The following is an 18,320-nucleotide window of genomic DNA, read 5'->3' as shown; positions in this document are numbered from 1 at the left end:
TGGAGCATGAAAGGAGGTGACACGAGGTCATCCGGTGTCTGTAGCAAAAGTCCTTGCACAGAAGTGGGGCGGTTTTGAAATGCTTTGTTAGAGGTTGCAGGAGATAGTCTCAGCTGCATAATTAATACAAACAGTGGAATGTTTTGCAAATAAGATTACCAAGACCTCGGCACTGCTTTTTCTTGCAATGAAAACACAGAATTTTTTTCTTTCATGTTACTGATAAATTGAATTGTCCTGGCTGGCAAAAACTTGTCATCTTAGAGTAAAGCAGACTAGTACTAGGCATTGGGGATACAGAGTAAGAAATTCTTTTAACAGAGGAATCCCAACACTTAGTCAAGCATCCAGCTGAAGATTTCCTGCTAATTACCACTGGCTCAAGCTCACTGCAGGGAGGGCTGGTAGGTCTGGAGGCTCGGCTCAGACTGCAGGACTCTGTCACTCCACATTTGAGTTTCAGGCCGAGCTCTGAGTTTAAGAGCTGCTGATGTCCTGCTCACAGTGAAGGAGAACCAGGGTTGTACATCTTGAGGGCTTCAGCAGTGAGTGAATTAACTTCAGCAGTGAGTAAATGTAACTTCAGCAGTGAGTAAATGTAATCTGTGCCTGTGCTGGCAAGGGAGGGTATGTACTGTTTTTTATATGTAGGTGTATTTATATCAAGTGGTAAATTATAGAGCCTAGAAGAAACTACATTAAAAGTTTAAAGCAGTTCTGTGTCACTGTACTAAAAATTCCTGTAATTACGTGTGGTTTATCTTCCTAACTTTAACTCCTTCTCTGTGCTGGGATGGATCCTTTGGGTTGTGTACAGAGTATCCCCAGGGCACTCAGCAGTGCCAGAAAAGGAAGCCCAGAGTGGAATGCTGCAGTCCATGCCCTGAGCTGTGTGGCAGTCTCCCTTTGGCTCGGTCTGTGGCAGTGTCCCTTTAGCTCAGGGCTGTGTGGCAGTGTCCCTTTGGCTCAGGGCTGTGGCAGTGTCCCTTTAGCTCAGGGCTGTGTGGCAGTGTTACCCTTTGGCTCAGGGCTGTGTGGCAGTGTCCCTTTGGCTCGGATCTGTGGCAGTGTCCCTTTGGCTCAGGGCTGTGTGGCAGTGTCCCTTTGGCTCGGATCTGTGGCAGTGTCCCTTTGGCTCGGGGCTGTGGCAGTGTCCCTTTAGCTCAGGGCTGTGTGGCAGTGTCCCTTTAGCTCGGATCTGTGGAGTGTCCCTTTAGCTCGGATCTGTGGAGTGTCCCTTTAGCTCGGATCTGTGGCAGTGTCCCTTTGGCTCGGGGCTGTGGCAGTGTCCCTTTAGCTCGGATCTGTGGCAGTGTCCCTTTGGCTCGGGGCTGTGGCAGTGTCCCTTTAGCTCGGATCTGTGGCAGTGTCCCTTTGGCTCAGGGCTGTGGCAGTGTCCCTTTAGCTCAGGGCTGTGTGGCAGTGTCCCTTTGGCTCGGGGCTGTGGCAGTGTCCCTTTAGCTCGGATCTGTGGCGGTGTCCCTTTAGCTCAGGGCTGTGTGGCAGTGTCCCTTTAGCTCAGGGCTGTGTGGCAGTGTCCCTTTGGCTCGGGGCTGTGGCGAGCAGAGCAGCGGTGCCCTCCAGCCGCTGCTTCCCTGTGCCCGTGCTGTGCTGCCCTCTGATGGGGGACACCGAGAGTCCCACACCGCCCTGCCGGGCTCTGCCCTTCTTCCCCACCTCGGTGCCCACGGGCAGCTGATCTGCTTCTACTTTAGCAATGAAGTCTCTTTAAATAATCCTGGGGAAGCAGACACCGAGGGGCCATCTGTTACTGACAGTGTGAGAACAATGAAGTAGTTAAAAAACCAACCATTTACGGGTTCTCCCCCTCCCCCCCCAAGGTGTTCCTTCAAATATTTAAGAAAATTTCAATTGATAAACCATTTCTGTCCTGATTTTATATGTATTATTCCTAAAGGACTCCATATTATTCCTGTAACTTCTGTGCACTAGAAATGCCTGCATAAACCCACCCATGTCAGGGTGGGAGCAGCTGCCTTGTGCCCTCCCCACAGTGACTGTCTGGCCTCAGCCTCCCCGGGGGGAAAATGTTTCCAGGCAATACACACAGCCTGCTCTCACCTTGCCCAGCCCAGTGTGTGTCTGCCATGCAGCCCTTCCCTGGCAGAGGTGTTTGGCAGTGGGAGCAGTGAGCATCTTGTGCCTGCAGCTGCGGGTGAACCAGGATGAGCCCATGGAGGATTATCCCCTGAAGGTGGAGGGGGGCAGAGAGGAGGATTCCCGGCGCTTTGGGATGGGCCAGACCACCAAAGACCAGATGAGGACCAATGTCATCAATGAGATCATAAGCACCGAGAGAGACTACATCAAGCACCTGAAGGACATTTGTGAGGTAAGGACTAAAGGGGGAAGGGACTGTAAGAGCTCCTCTGAAGGATAATGGACTGTGTCCCATGCTTGCCCAGAGAGGCACCCTAAGCAGGTAACTTTTCTGAAAATGAGACTGGATTTTCATCAGTTCTGCTGAATGCCAGTATATGGTCAGAAAACAGAAGACAATTCATTACAGCAAAATCCCAAATGCCTCTGCATTTGGAGCACTCACTTGTGCTCTGATTAAATGGAATTAATTGAATTTCCCAAGCCAGAGAAAAGTAAATGTCTAGCACTGCTGTCCTCTCTAATATATGTTCTGGGGTAATATAATCAGCAACTCCAGCCTTCAGGCAAGCCATGCTCAGACCAAAACAACTGGGGATGCTCAGCCAATTGGATCCTTTACTGTCAAATACGCTGAATATTGTGCCACCTCTTCTAAAAGAGATCCATCCTGTACACTGGGGGAGGAAGGCAGTTGGAATTTTTGCAGGAACAGAATTCTCCACTGCAGTGGTACAAAAGTGGCTCCCAGCAGAGGCAGCTGGGGCAAAGAGCACACATTTGTAAATACAAATAAGCCTCTCCTGCTGCAGTGTCCCCCTGCCCCTCGGAGCTCTCCTCTGCTGGAGTCATGCAGGCAGCTCCTCACACAGACACCAAACCAGGTCCACACCTGGACTTAAATGGTCTGAATCTACCAGTGCTGGGGCCAGAGCACCTCACTGCAGACACAGAGAGGCTTTTTCAGCAAGAGAGAAAGCAGCTCTGTGACTCCTTCAGCAGCATCACCCAGGGCTGCCATGAATCTGTGGCAGCTTCTATTTGTACCATGTTTAGGGTAACATGAGAGGAAGTAATAGTTACAGATGGGTCAGATCTGCAGGAAGGGAATGCAGAACCTGGTGTACACTGAGTGCAATCCTTGAGGCTTTCTGTGCCACAGAGCAGATGCCCAGGAGGTTTCCAATCTGGTTTTCTCCAGGGTTACATTAAGCAGTGCCGCAAGAGAGCCGACATGTTTACAGAGGAACAGCTGAAGACAATCTTTGGGAATATTGAGGACATCTACAGGTGCCAGAAGAAATTTGTTAAAGCACTAGAGAAGAAATTTAACAAAGACCACCCACATTTGAGTGAGGTTGGCTCATGCTTCTTGGAATATGTAAGTAAATTTGACTTCATGGGAAAGGGGTAGTTGAGCATGGATTGAGCCAGAGGATTTAGAAATTGATCTGACAGAACTGAAGCTTTTTTAAAAAAGACCCATCCAACCAAACTAAATTCCACCACCTTCTATCCCAGCCCTGCTCAACCACTTCCCAAAGAAATATCCTGTAGCTCTTGTGGCTGTGGAAAGAGCATTTTCAAAGCACCTTATATTCTGAACACTATAATCCCTGCCAGCCCTTGGTACCTCAGGGAAAATGTAGGAAGATTCCAAAATCTCGAGCAGGACTGAGTTTACAGTAATGGTATTTTGAGGTCAGTGAAGGATCAGCTGTGACTGGTGTGGGCACTAAAAGCCCACATTCAGCTGAGCCCAGAGCAGGATGTGTGGGAATGTCTGGGTCTCTCAGATGAAGCTGTGACACACTTTGCCAGCCCCCAGCTTTAAGTCTCTGGGTTTGAGAGCCTGGGGAGGACACAAATGACCAAACAGCTCCAGTTAGAGCATACAAATCACCAGGAATCTGTGGCAGGGCATGGCCTGAGGGACAGGGCATTAACTCCCTCCCTGTGCCCTGCAGCAAACAGAGTTTCAGATCTACTCCGAGTACTGCAACAACCACCCCAACGCGTGCCTGGAGCTGTCGCGCCTGGCCAAGGTGAACAAGTACGTTTACTTCTTCGAGGCCTGCCGCCTGCTGCAGAAGATGATTGACATCTCCCTGGACGGCTTCCTGCTCACCCCCGTGCAGAAAATCTGCAAATACCCCCTGCAGCTGGCCGAGCTGCTCAAGTACACCAACCCCCAGCACAGGTAGGACAGTGAGGGGCGAGGAAGGAGCCAGGATGCTCCCATGGAAATGGGCTCGTGCATGGAGGGCACTGGCTAACTGCAGCCAGCTCAATTCTTACAGGTTACCTCACAGAAACCTGGAAAAAAGTATATTTATGTAATTTTATAAAGTATACTTACATAATATATAATATAACGTACAATATGCTTATATAATTATATAACACAATATTATAATGATATTATACTTATATACATTTATATTAATATAATATTATAATATAATATTATAATAATATTAACTTATAACTTATTATATGATAAAAGTATATTTACATAATTTTCCACTACAGCAGCACTCAGCTTTCCTGTCACAGATCGAGAGTTACAAGGTCCACTTTATATAATGGCCTTTTTCTATTTTATTTGGCTCATGTATCTGTAATACCAGCACACACGTACTTTGGAGCTTGTATTTGTCCTGGTTTCTGTCCATGTTTCTGGTGGTGGTGTTGAGAACTTTGCCTCCAAAAGCATTGGTTGAATATATCCCAAGATGCCCATACAGCTGCACTTCCCCAGTGGGAAGTTGTGCCCTGCAGGAGCCAGGCCATGCACACTTGGTGCCCTGGCAGTGCCAGCTCCAAAGTCTCCAAATCCATCACCCACTTTCAGGGTGAGGGCACTGCCTTTGGCTCAAATAACTGTCACTTAATTAAGTGCCTGAACACATGAAAAATCTCTACGAAAGTGTTGGTATCGGTCCACTGTGGTTTGACTTAATTTCACCTTCCTAATTGCAGCCCTGGTGCTTCCAAGAATGGTTTTAAGCATGTCTTGTTGCTTAAGGAAGTGCAGAGATGTTTGAGAGTTGCCTTAGAGCCAAGTTGTGCAGCTCAGCTCCTTCCCAGCAGCTCTGAACTCAGCAGAAGTGGCTGGTGGCCACAGATGGTGTGTGGGGGAGGGCAGCTCAGCCTCTGTCCTACCCTGCCAGATAAACCATCAGCTCATGTTTGAAACAAGCCAGGCACTGTTGGACTGCTTCACCTCTGCACCACAGACCAGTCCCTGCATGGCACAGCAGCATTGTGAATGAGTTGTATTATGTTGCAGAAAGAAAAGGAGAACCTGCAGGTTCTTCCAGCAATTCCTATTTACACCTCTGTAGCTAAATTTGATTACTTAGCCCCTTCCCTTCCCCAGAGGTGGCCTAGATTTGTTACCAGACTCAATAAACCCACACTGTCTCCCTGCCCAAGGATGACAGGCTAAATTCTTAGCTCCCTGCTTATGTGCCTCCTTTATACATAAAGGGATGGGATGTCTGGGATGGAGCAGCTTTCCTGAGCAGACTCCCTGGAAAAAGAGATTTTCAAAAATGTAACACGCTATTGTTCTAATCAACATCTAATCTGTGCCTCAGAACCAAGGAGTGTCTGAGAAGCTGCCAGAGGAGCAGGGACAGAACAGCTGGGACAGACTGCAGGTGGAATCCTGCTTCCATCCCCAGCTCTGTGCCAGGCTGCTCTCCTCTGCAGTGCAGGTACAACACCCCAGTGCCATTCTGCCAAGCCTGAGGCTTTGGTGTTGTGAGGGCTTTAGGGCAAGGTGAGAGATGAGAATTTGACTCCAAGTTCTCAGAAGGCTGACATATGATATGATATTATTATACTAAAACTATACTAAAGAAAGAGAAAGGATACAGACAGAAGGCTTGCAAAAAAAGGGATCATGAAAGTTCATGACTGACTCCTCAGAGCCTCGACACAGCTGGCTGTGATTGGTCATTAAATTAAAACAATTCACATGCTGAGTAAACAATTCACCAAATCACATTCTAAAACAGCAAAACAAGGAGAAGCTGAAGCTCCCCAGGAGAAAAAGTCCTGGAGAAGGGATTTTTCAAAAAATATCATGGTACCATGAGGCCTGTGTCTGTCCCCAGGGATTTCAAGGACGTGGAGGCTGCCCTGAATGCCATGAAGAACGTGGCCCGGCTCATCAACGAGCGCAAGCGGCGCCTGGAGAACATCGACAAGATCGCCCAGTGGCAGAGCTCCATAGAGGACTGGGAGGTAGGGGACTCCCTGCCCAAGGAATTCCACATTGCTCCTCTTCTGCCCTTCCTACAGCTTCTCTCCACAGTGATATCTCGCTGTCTGGCCCCACCTCAGCTCTCTGATTTTTATTTATACAGTTATGGGCTTTTAGTACAGCTGAGCAGGTCTGCATATAACCCAGCTAGAACAGCTGCCTTTGCACATTCCCTGGGATTCTTGTTTCCCTGTTTTTCCTTGCAGAATGAAATCAGCATGTAGGTTAATGAAATTCTATTATTTTTCTCTTGCCCCCCATTTTATCTTGAGTGAGTTCAAACTTTCAAGAAGAGCAGAACTGCTCCTTAATTCTTAGCATGCCAGGTTATTGCTGCAGAAAGGCGACTTCTAGCATAGTCACAGTGGAAACCAAGGTTCCCTGCAGGCTCATTAAAAGAAATTGCTAAATAAAAGAAACAAAATACTGATTTTCTAAATCCTAGACTCAATAAACCCACACTGTCTCTCTGCCCAAGGGTGTCAGGCTAAGTTCTTAGCTCCCTGCTTATGTGCCTCCTTTATGTCTGGGATGGAGCAGCTTTCCTGAGCAGACTCCACGGAACAGGAGATTTTAAAAAATGTAACACACTATTTTTCTCATCAAATTCAGGTCCCACCCCCTGGGTGCCAGGGGCACAGTGTCTCCCTGATGTGCCAAGGACTGTCCTCCAGCACAGAGCTCTCTCATTCCCACACAAGTTCTGGCAGCAGGAATTCAGGCTCCCACTTTGAGATGAGGCTGAGACCAACCTGTTCTTTGTGCTGTTCTCAGGGAGAAGATGTCCTAGTCAGAAGCTCTGAACTCATCTATTCTGGGGAATTAGCCAAAATCTCCCACCCTCAAGCCAAGAGCCAACAGAGGATGTTCTTCCTCTTCGATCACCAGCTTGTCTGCTGCAAGAAGGTAACCATGAAACCTGGCTGCTGCTGTCCTGGTGGATTTAAGTGAGCTCCCTCTCCACCCCTTTGTTTCCTTAATTCTTGCTGGCCTCACGTGCTCCTGGCACTCTGTGCATTCTTTCCTCTGACGTCCTGGGGTGTTCTGTGCACCTGAGCACAGCAATCAGCTACTGGCCTAATCCTCACAGCAAAAGAGGAAAGCACTGCACAGCTTCTGGGGTTAGTGTGGGGTTATTCTGTACAACTCTGTTATGAGTATTGTCACACAAGTTCTTTTAAATACCTTGTTCTTCATCTGAACTTCCACCTTAGTGTTGTATTCAGAGAAAACTGCAGGTTTGATGAACAGCTGTGGGCCTTGGCAGTCAGTAAGGCCATGCTAACAGCACATGTAAGTCTGTAAGTACAGCTTTTTTTCATAAGCTGAGTAATAACAGAAATCTTCCCTCTTGGAGCCAATGAACAGCACCTTCCACTGGAATTTCAGAACTGAATGTGCCAACTATTTTTTGCATATTCCACAGCATGCAGGTAGCTCCAGGTAAATTAGGTATGAAAATCACTGTCCTCAAAGTTACTTTTCATTGTCAACAAAAACCCAAGAGGTAAGTAGTATTATTTTTGCTTCTAACTGGAACTGAAAGATTCAAATAGTGTTTTCTGTCAGAGGCCTAATGAGGATTTGGGATCATGTGTAACACCCAAGCTTCAGGGCAGCACATAGGCCCCAACACAGCCAGCAGCCAGAACAAGCACTGTGGTTCCCTGCAGTGCCCACAGCAGCTCAGCACTCTGCAGTTCCACAGACTCAAATCCAGTATGATTTCTTTGACAGGTCTCTGATGATAGCAGGAAGGGTAAATTCCCCATCACACCCAAGAACAGCCCCATGTGTTGTGGTCTCTCTTACAGGACCTCCTGCGCAGGGACATCTTGTACTACAAGAGTCGGATCAGCATGGATGACATGGAAATACTGGATGTGGAAGATGGCAAAGACAAGGACTTCAATATCAGTGTGAAAAATGCATTTAAGCTGCACTGCAGAGACACTGAGGAAGTCCACTTATTCTGTGCAAAAAAGCCTGAGCAGAAACAGCGCTGGCTGAAGGCGTTTGAGAATGAAAGGAGGCAGGTGCAGCTCGACCAGGAGACAGGTATGGAAAGAGCAAGGCTGGGAGACTTTTGTTTTTTAATAATTATTATTATTTTTGGTTTTTCATCCTTTTTTACCCATTGGCTAATGCTTGAGGAGTGAAAGAGTGGGGAAGCCAGCCCATGCTCAAGGGCAGCTCTGGGCTGCTGTATTACACATTGTGAATGAATCTGTGCAATTAAAAAACTGCAAACCACCATAAGCCATCACTGCAGTTTGTCCTCAGGGAGGCTGATGTGTCTTAAGGAGTTCAAGCAGGGCTGACAAAGTAGTCAATACATTACATACAGGGTCCAGAGCAGTATAGAACAGCTTCAGTCAAGGGTTCTCACTGTCCAAGAGGGTTGGTGTTGTTTTGTCCAAATCCTTCTCAATTCAGCCTAGTGTGATCTGAAAGATTTCAGCCACCAGTGGCCTGGAGTGGTTTCTCCCCCCAGTGCAGCATGGGCTGAGGGCAGGCAGCAAACCCTGCAGGGGGGTTTGTGCAGCCCAGCACAGGCTGGGGGAGCAGGCCTGTGCCCCCCAGCCTTGGCAGCAATTGTGGCCTCTCACCTCAGGCATCTGCCCACCCCTGTCTTCTCCTGAGGTACCAAATGATGACCTGCTGCTGACAGAAATCTGCTTCATCTTCCAGGGTTTTCCATCACAGAGGTGCAGAAAAAGCAGGCAATGCTGAATGCCAGCAAGCAGCACCATGCTGGGAAGCCCAAGGGTGAGTCACACCTGAGCACAGGAACACTGGGGGAATGGGGGGTGGCTCTGTATTTACTACACGGGAAAGGCTTCAATGAAGTGACAGTTAACAAACTCTTGGGAAGGCCAGATGGTGACAATCTGCACTACAGTTCCTGGTAGATTCAGATGGCTGGAGTCGGTCATTCCTAACTCCAGGAGAGCCACTTTGCACATAATCAGCACTCTGCCAGAACCCAGCAGCTTCTGCTCCACGGCCAGTGCACAGCATCTCCCTAGGAGCCAGGCTTTCCCAGCAGTGTGGCATTCCCTTTGGCAAAAGGCAAGGTTTGTAGCAATCCCCATGGTGCACAGAGGGCCACAGAGCTCTGCAGCAGGGACTGTTCCTGCCCGTGGAGGATGCTCTGAACCTTGGCCAGGGTGCCAGGGTAGGTACCATGCTTGGGCAGAGCTCTTGGTTCAAGCTGCCAGAGACAAGGACAATTAGCAGCAGCCAGGGGAGAGTGAAGTCAAGCAAAATAAAAGTTCCTGTGCCCACAGCACTGTGGCTGAAGACAGCCCTGTTGCTGCCACCTTCCCCTTCTCTCTGCTCAGAGGAAGAGGTGTCACCTGGTTCCTCTGAACCCACAGAGGCAACCACTTCCTCTTGGTGGTACCAGCCAGCACTTAAAGCTCAGCCACATCTCCGGAAAGCAAGCTTGGCAAAATGTCAAAAAGGGCCAGAAATAAGATTTGGCTGCAAACAGGGGGAAGTTTGGAAGGAGGCCAGACCATGCCAACAGAGCAAAGCCCTTGGGGCACAGCATTAGAGGAGACAGCACAGACCAGCCTTGTCCTCCACACAGGCACTGACCATTCCTAGTCAGAGATCCAGCCCAGGAGGCTGTAACAGGCACCAGCAGCACTTGCACAGCAGCTGCTTCTCCCAGCACAGCCAAAAGCACCAGCTAAGTTTGTCACCAGTCATGAGCTGCAGCTCTCTAGCCCTGCTGTCGTGCTGGCAGAACACCTGACAGCTGTACAGCACATTTCTGGGCCTTCCACATGAGCTCTAATCCTAAAAGGCACTGCTGAAAGTAAGGATAAATTGAAGGAAAGGTTACACTAAGACAAACCCAATTCACAGCCCTGCAGCTTTAACGGGGAGTGGGAAGGCAGTAGAGTGGGGGAAAGGAGCTGTGTTTGACTAATGAGTAGAAATCCATTTTGATTTAGGTGAAATGTACATCTTTGAGTTAAGTCTGTAGTTTGAAAACATAGCTGTTTAGTCTAACTGCCTGTTCTCATAGAAAGCCTAAGCTCAGAGAGAGGCACTGCTTCAGCCAAAGGACAGAGCAAAGGGGGGAGACAGAGAGACTGCTGTGAGAGCAGGTCAGCCTGACCTAGGAATTCTTTTGGCAAATGTCACACAAAATTTGTAAAAATGAATATGTATGAACCTATTGTGAAATTTCATAAGTATGGATTTGAGAGAGAGGTAAGAAAAACAAACCTAGAGTTCCCAGAGGCATGCATGTCTTTTGGAGAGGAATCTCCACCTGCGTCCAGCGCTGTAATAAACATTAAACATACCGGCTTTACAACTTCCACAAAGTTGTGGAGTTTTGTTTGTCTCCACAAAACACTAACACGCTTCCCACCTCCTCCTCCTCCTCCCAGCTGTCACCAGGCCCTACTACGAGTTCCTGCTGCGGCAGAAGCACCCCACGCTGCCCAGCACGCTCCCTCAGCAGCAGGTCTTCATGCTGGCAGAGCCCAAGCGCAAGCCCTCGAACTTCTGGCAGAACATCAGCAGGCTGACGCCGTTCCGGAAATAGGGGCAGCCCCTGTTTGTGCCTGAAGCCCTTCTGAGAAAGCACTTTATCCCTCTGCCGGCAGGTGGAGCCCAGGTTCAGCCAGCCCTGTGCTCACAGAGGATGGCACAGGTGCTCCTGCCTTCCCTATTTATTTTGCAGCCCGGCTGACCCGCTGGCTCCCAGGTGAGGCTGAGTGCAGCGGTGCCACGGAGCCAGCCCTGCCCTGCCCAGCAGGCAAAGCTCCAGGAGCACACAGCAGGGAGCTGGACAGGCTGCAGCCCAGAGATTTACCTTGTCAGCTGTACTTGGACTCACTCCTTCCCGCTGTGCCCGCCACTGCTGGCTGGCAGCTGCCACAGGCCAGGGCAGCCCATGGACCCGCTGGCCCCGTGGCCGCTGCCGCGCTCAGAACAGCTCAGAGTCCGTGGTGAGGAGGGATGAACCTCCTGCTCTGCCCACCCCATGCCCTGCATTTCTCAGAGCTGTGATCCTCCTCCACGTGTCCAGCTAAGTCAGCAGCCTCTGCAGGCCCTCAGAGCACAGTGAGCACTGCACTGTGACCTCCTCCCTTCCTTTAGTCCAGCAGCACCGGTGAACGGTGCCCCACATTAAACTGTGCCAACCTGCAGCATGAGTCAAGTCGAAGAATCTCTCTAGTGGGTTTGAATTACATAAGTTAGAGAAAAATGTGCCTAATTAATACCATACTCAATTCTTTAGATTCTCGTCTCTCCATCATTCTGCCATATTTCCTGGCCAATGAAAATGCTCATTGTTTGTAATGTGTTTATTTATGGTAAAAATCAGAACTGTGTATTTTGTAAGTCTGTAATTGTTCTTGTCAGATGTTGTTAACTTGATGCCTGTTTTGTCTGTTTAATTTTTCTTTTCTTTTTTTTTTTTTAAAGAAAGGTCAATATTTGCAAACCTAGCTCCCAGAAGTCAGAGTCTGCTGTTCAACTCTGCAACGTCATTGTTATGCAAACTCCCACAGACTCTCAAATATAAGGAGTGTTACTGACACTTTTAAAAGTGGAAAACCACTTGATAAAGGCCTAAATTTGGCATAAAGAGCCTCACTTTAAGTACCCAAGTTTCAAATGGTGGCCAAAAAGAATGAATCTAAACCTTGGTTAGCAAAAAGAAAGATTTGCCTTACCATAGTGAGAGTTAGAAGCCATACTGACTGAATTCCCTAGCTTAGGAGACATCCTGTGACAGTGGAAGGAAGACACTGGCTCATTCCAGCCCAAGTGTGAGTGAGCACTAACTGTCTGCAGAGCTCAGAAATCCAGTGTTTGTTGATGCTGTAGCTGACCAAAGTCTGGTCATCCAGGGATATCTGAATTCAGTAGCATGTACAAAGTCCTTCTTGCACTATATCTTCCCCCCAGACCAGGGGCAACATTTAATTTCATAAAGAAACTTGTAAAAGTGACTCTCAGCCTGTGTTTGTCTCCAGCCCGTCTATCTGTGTGAAGCTGTTTCTTTCCAAAGCCACTGTGGGGATTGTGCTCTTGCAGCTCCACCAGGGGCTGCTCAGCCACAGGGGCCCTGCCAGAAGGTGACCTCAGAGCAGCCATCCCAGCTGTGGGGACACAGGGACCCGACCAGAGGGGTCACTCTCTGCTCTGGGGAGGACACTGGGTCAATGCTGGGGGGGAGGGGGGGGCAAAAGGAGAAAAAATTTAAAATACTCTCTAAGAAGCCACTGAGATGAGGCAGTTACAGCAGTATTAGCAGAACACACACAGACACCAAGAGACAAAGACATGGGGACACTGAAGGACACCCAGAGACACACTGAGGCACTGCCAGGTGTGTGCAGACACCCAGGGGGGAGATGGTGACCTAGAGACCCTGACACACACACACACACACACACAGAGCTATGTCAGCCAGCTGCAGCCAGCACCACTCATTAACAGAAGGCAATTGTCATTTCTGTGTTTACCCTAAGTGTCTGCACCCTCCTTTCCTTATCCATGGCATGTTTGTTTTGATTGGCCAGGAAGAAAAGCTGTTGGCACTGATATTATCAATTTTCTGAGCTTATCATCAGCTTTGTAGTAAGTGGAGGGGGGTAGAGGGGCAGAGGACAATCCTCTCCCCAACACAAATACAGGATCACACCCCACACTGAGCGTGGCCAGCTGTGACAGGTTGCTCATAGTCTTGTCCAGTTGCTATCTGGATTCTCTCAAGGATGGAGATTCTCCTCAAAGCTCTTTACATCCCTCTCAAAACCACTCTGTCCCCAGTGTGAAGGAAGTGCTGACATCTATTCAAAGCTCCCCTTGCTGCAATGTCTGATCTGGTCTTAGGCAGAATGTTGCTTAATATACTCAGCTTTACATCTACAATGAAGGCACTCTGGTAGAAATCCTCACCTCTTCTCCCAAGGGAAATGGGGTGACTGTGACACAGGACCCTGGAGTGCAGCAGCTGTGAAGTGCAACAACCCTGCCCTTCCTCCCTATTGAAACACACACAAGAATTGGCTATTATTATTACTTGCCTGTGTAGCAATACTCTGAACAGTAAATATGCATCCAGTGGTTAAAATAATCACATCATTTATCAGCTCTTCCAGAACTGGCTGCACCTCTGACCAGTGCACACAAAGGATTTACAGAGACACTTTTTTTACAGACATTTCTGAAGTGCCAAACTTCTCTGGCCAGACAGCATCCCAGTCAATGGGCAGTTAATGACTTCTGGAAGAATTCTACTCTCCACTGGACTATCAGTACTCTCTCTAAAAAGTGTCCTCAGTTTGGATTCTAGTCTTGCACGCCACATTTGGAGCTAGGATCCAATCCCCTATGCAAGACTGAGATCAGGTAAAAAAGCTGCTCACACAAAGTGATGGAGTTACAGCAGCAGCACAGAAAGCAGGTAAGGCTCAAACCCATAAACTCATTTCGCTCAACATGCCCACCCCACAGACTGCTCTGAAAAGGATTTCATCACAAAATACCATCCTTACTTTAACAGCCAGCACCACCTCCCAACTCTCACCATAACCCTCAGTGCTTCCTGAACAAACTGTCACAGAACAGGTGGGACCTCCTTAGGTTTAAGTGATCAGACACTCAGAGTCATCCCCCAAGATATTCATTAAATGGCAAAGTGTACTCGTGTGTGAGATGGTAGCAGATTAGCCCAGCCCAGATTTCCCTGCTGCACCTCCATTTGGGCTGGAGTGGCCAATGGGCAGAACTGGGGTGAACCCGTGTGCAGGCTGGACTGGGCTGTGCACAGAGAGCAGATCCCAGGGCATCAGCTAAACCTGGGAGAATGGGGCTCCTGGCTGGCCAAGAACAGCTCTGGCAAGATCTCTGAGCTAAATGGACAAGAAGTGCCAGTTCCACAAGAAGTGTCCATTTGAACCATGAAGAATCAGAGCTGTGAGATATCAGGAACTTTTCTCTGGAGCTGAACTTTCAACAGGGGCCAGGAATGCAGATTTGTGTACAAAACAAACTGAAGCTCCTGATGTGAGTCTGAACGACACCAACCCTTCTGGATTTTAGGGTAGAACCAGTTGAACTCCACAGAAAATCAGTTCTGCATTGAGGTACATGAAAAGGACAAAGAGATTGTGTCAGGGGTGATTTGGGGTTTTTTTTAGGGGTGTTGGTTCTATCTGTTGCTCTCCTACTGTAGATATCCATTTAGGAAGCTTCTTGTGAAAACAGCCATGATTCTTGATTACCTAAATCTGCCCAGATTTCATTTGGTCAAATAAAACAAAGAATTATGTAAAGGATGTCAATCAAATGACAGATGATTTCCTGAAGCTACCAGTTAAGTGAACCAGTGGCTACTAAATAACATAGTCTCTGCTCTGACCAAAAAAAAAAAAAAAAGGAAAAAAAAATCTATTTTAAACTATTAGTTTAGAATATCTGATTCAGGCACTGTGGGTGTATACACTGTTCAAGTTCTAACAGCATCAGAACCAGCACAAACTGTCTTTGTGCTATCTCAAAGTAAGAACTAGGTCAGTTCCCATGGAGAGAAGAGTTCCCCCAAAGCAGCCTGTACTGTCTCTCCTGTTTTGCCCATTCCCTGAAGGACAGGGGGGTGTGAGCTCAGAGGAGCCCCCTCCGTGTCCAGCAGAGTCCTTGGATCAGCAAGTGTACTGCAGGAGATTCCCACTGTGCAGGACACTGCTCTGCAGAGCAGCACAGCTCTGTCATCCAGGAGCCAACCATGTGCCAGCCATCTGCACCTGGGTGTCCCAACAGCTTCCCAAAAGCACCTGAAAACCAGGTCACCAACAGGGATAACTCAGAATCCAAGCACCTGCCAGTAACAAAAGAATCTCAGCTTCACATTGAGAGCACTTCATTTCTTGGGATGCCAGAATGACAGAAATTAGCGTTTTTTCAATGGAAAGGCCTTTCACCTGATGAGTCAAAATATCAGGCTGTGCTCCTCCAGATTCACTGCAGTGGAAGCACACCTTCATGTAACAGCATCATTCAAGAAGTCTGCGGCAAGACTGGTATGCAGCCATCAGAGTTTTGAACAAGGACTGCACCACTGCCCTCCCAGACTCTGAGCTGCAGCACCTGGCAGGTGGGGCAGCACCCAGCAAGTGCTGATTCCTTCTTCACTGTTATTACTTCAGTTGGTTTAATTCTCCTGTCGAGTTCCACATGTACCTGCTCATGAGGGTTATGGGCATTGCAAAGCCCATCTGACAGTGAGTATGGTACAACAGCAACTGCTCAAGCTTTAAGGAGGGAACTACTCACACCTCACTCAACTGCTGGAGCCTCAGCCTGTGCCTGCTGCTGCTGCTGACGTTCTCTACCACAGGGGAGGACTCATCACTACTGACATCAGCAGCACCACACTGGTACAACCCAAAATATCAGCCAGGATGTCCTGTACCAGCCACCAGCAGGAACTCCTGTCCCAGAGCTCCCAGCCCAAGCAAAGCTGAGGCTCAGGCCTTCAGGTAAGTAATGGGTTAAAGAACTTTGATAGTGGATAAAAATGAACTGAAAAAACCACAAGTGTTTTCAGCTGATTTTAAGCCCCTGAAGATACAGTGGTGCTCTTTCAGCTGGGCAGTGTGGGGAGGGAATCAATCTTCAGGCTGCAGTGACCCACCAGTGCAGCTCCTGTCACAGTGAAGCAGTGCAAGGTGCAGCCAGCAGTGTGACCTGGCACAATCCAGAAATGCCTCCAGGACCACAGCTCCAGGCAGCAGCATGGAGTCTGCTCCTCTCCACTGCCAGGCACACAGCTGCAGGCTCTGCAGAAGCCAAGGTGCTCCTTCCCAGCCTCACAGCAATCCCAGCTGCCCTGCCTTGCCATGAACACCTCACACCTTATTGCTCCCATGTGTCTCACACATGTCCTCAGCAAGCTCCATGACTCAAATCCCATGGCTTTGGCAGTGCTGGCACTTCTAGGAAAAATGCAGGCTGCTTGTTCTTTTTGCTCAACACTCCTGTCATCTTTCCCCCTGCAACTACACCCCTCCTCTCCCCACGTCCTGAGCTTCTCTTTTGCACAAGTTTGCCACCAAAGCAGCTCCCTGTTCACAGCCTGTGCAAATGAAATACCTGTGGTACTGACCCCAGAGCTGTGTACCTTTGTGTGTGACTGCCTACATTTACACTTGTGAGATGGGAAATAAACAAGCTATCAACTCTGAGTCTTGCATCATTCTGTAATCCTCCCAAAAAGCATTAACTACTGATTATAGAGCAGCTATGGAACAGAATTCTGCTTACAAGTTCCTTCTATCCTTCCACACCTACTTCTTTCCCTTTTCTCCTAAGCAGCACCCACCCATTACCCAAGCTGGATAATAATTTATGGCTTTTTTCTTTAACCTCCAGTAACCTGAAATAATATACTTGCTATCTATATCACACCATCAAGAAAAACCTTATCCACAAATACAGCCACGTGTTCACTGAAGCTGAGGGAGCTGCATTTGAGCTCAGCTGGGCACTTCACATGATTACAATTCCTACAAGGCTGGCAAAAGCAAAACTTGGGGAAGGTGTGTTCCCCCTCCCCTGTCTGAAGCATCAATTTGCCCACATACTTTACCTTTCTTGCCCAGAAAAGAAAAAGCTATTGTGAAACTCTACAAAGTAGATTACTATAGCCCAAAAATGAAGGCCCAACTGTGGTAATTTAAGCTGCCAGCTGAGCTGCCCATTGTCAAGTTCCTTCTGTCACATTTGGATTGGAAGGATCTCTTAGCCCACCAAGGACTACAACTGGGGTTCCTGTACCAACAGTCTCCCCTCTGCATCTGCAATTCTCCCTGTGGCACAGCCCAGCTTCCCACAGCTGCCACAGACTTCTGGCTGCTGTTTCAAATAAACATTACAAACCTAAAGTCATCACATGGCCTCCATTCTATTCTGGATGATTAAGACAGGATAGCTAATAGCCTGATGGATACTAAAATAAAATCCTAGAGTGCACTTAGCCTCCTACACACGAGTCAGACATTCTATCCATGCAATTCAGCAACGCTGACATTTCCTACACAAAAAAAATCCCAAAATCCCATCTAAGTAAGTACATCATTCCTGATTCCAAAGAGCTCACCAATGAAACTTTCTGTTACCTGACTTCGTTTACAGCAAGCCACAGAGTTTAGAATCTAAAACAAGATGTTAGAAACAGCAAGTTTTGGTTTTGCCCAGAATTAGTTACAGGAAAACTTGAAACTCAAAATTTCTTGCCTGATTTCTATGAATCACTAACTGAGCACTGGAGGGGGCTCTGGTTGTTCTCAGGTGTTCAGAGCTGCCCCTAAATGAGGGAGTTCTTATCTCCACAGCAAGTGGAGCCACCTGTCACTGAGGGGAGGGTAACACACATTAACTACACTGCCACTGCAAAATCCATCTGGCAAGAGGGAGAAGTCAAAGCATTACTGAGCCACCATTCTGGCAGGTCTATGGATAAATTCAGAACCACCACGACAGAAACTCAACCTAGAGACTGAAGAACTCAGTACCACGTCCTTGCAGGTGCTGAATCCAGTACAAGGTGAGGTTTGACAGCAGCAGACTCCCAGAACAGCTACATCAGAATCCTTCTAGCCTGGGAGTGATCAGCACCATTCTGAAGAACAGCTTTTCCCTTTATAGCATCCCAGATTTCAGCAACCCGCTGGTTGAGGATTATGAATTTTCATCAGCTGCAGTGCTCTGCAAAAAACACTCCCAAACCTATCTACCTGTAACATGAAAGCAATCCCAGGATAACTGACCAACAATTAGCTTGAGGAAAAACACACTGAAAAAAAAAATCTGTCCATGGCATCCCTTGTGCTCAGCTACAATTTTAGAAGCTCAACTACTTAAAACTACCTGTAGCAATAATCCTGAC

At 48.0% G+C, this 18,320-nt stretch overlaps 1 protein-coding gene across 4 annotated transcripts in view; it reads left to right on the top strand.

The window, feature by feature from the left end:
* ARHGEF4 (Rho guanine nucleotide exchange factor 4) overlaps window positions 1-16,617 on the top strand; it is a 187,361-nt gene extending 170,744 nt beyond the window's left edge. For all 4 annotated transcript variants that reach the window (XM_036388449.2, XM_036388450.2, XM_036388451.2 and 1 more), the window contains 8 exons: window positions 2,171-2,353; window positions 3,323-3,502; window positions 4,089-4,321; window positions 6,246-6,375; window positions 7,169-7,300; window positions 8,209-8,452; window positions 9,086-9,163; window positions 10,804-16,617. In XM_036388449.2, the coding sequence (XP_036244342.1) occupies window positions 2,171-2,353; window positions 3,323-3,502; window positions 4,089-4,321; window positions 6,246-6,375; window positions 7,169-7,300; window positions 8,209-8,452; window positions 9,086-9,163; window positions 10,804-10,961 (1,338 nt within the window). In that variant the 3' untranslated portion in view covers window positions 10,962-16,617. The remainder of the gene's footprint in view (window positions 1-2,170; window positions 2,354-3,322; window positions 3,503-4,088; window positions 4,322-6,245; window positions 6,376-7,168; window positions 7,301-8,208; window positions 8,453-9,085; window positions 9,164-10,803) is intronic.
* Window positions 16,618-18,320: the final 1,703 nt, after the last annotated feature.

The sequence above is a fragment of the Molothrus ater genome, chromosome 10 (genome assembly GCF_012460135.2).
Source record: "Molothrus ater isolate BHLD 08-10-18 breed brown headed cowbird chromosome 10, BPBGC_Mater_1.1, whole genome shotgun sequence".
NCBI classification, from domain to species: Eukaryota; Metazoa; Chordata; class Aves; order Passeriformes; family Icteridae; genus Molothrus; species Molothrus ater.
This window is presented reverse-complemented; position numbering and strand designations above follow the sequence as displayed.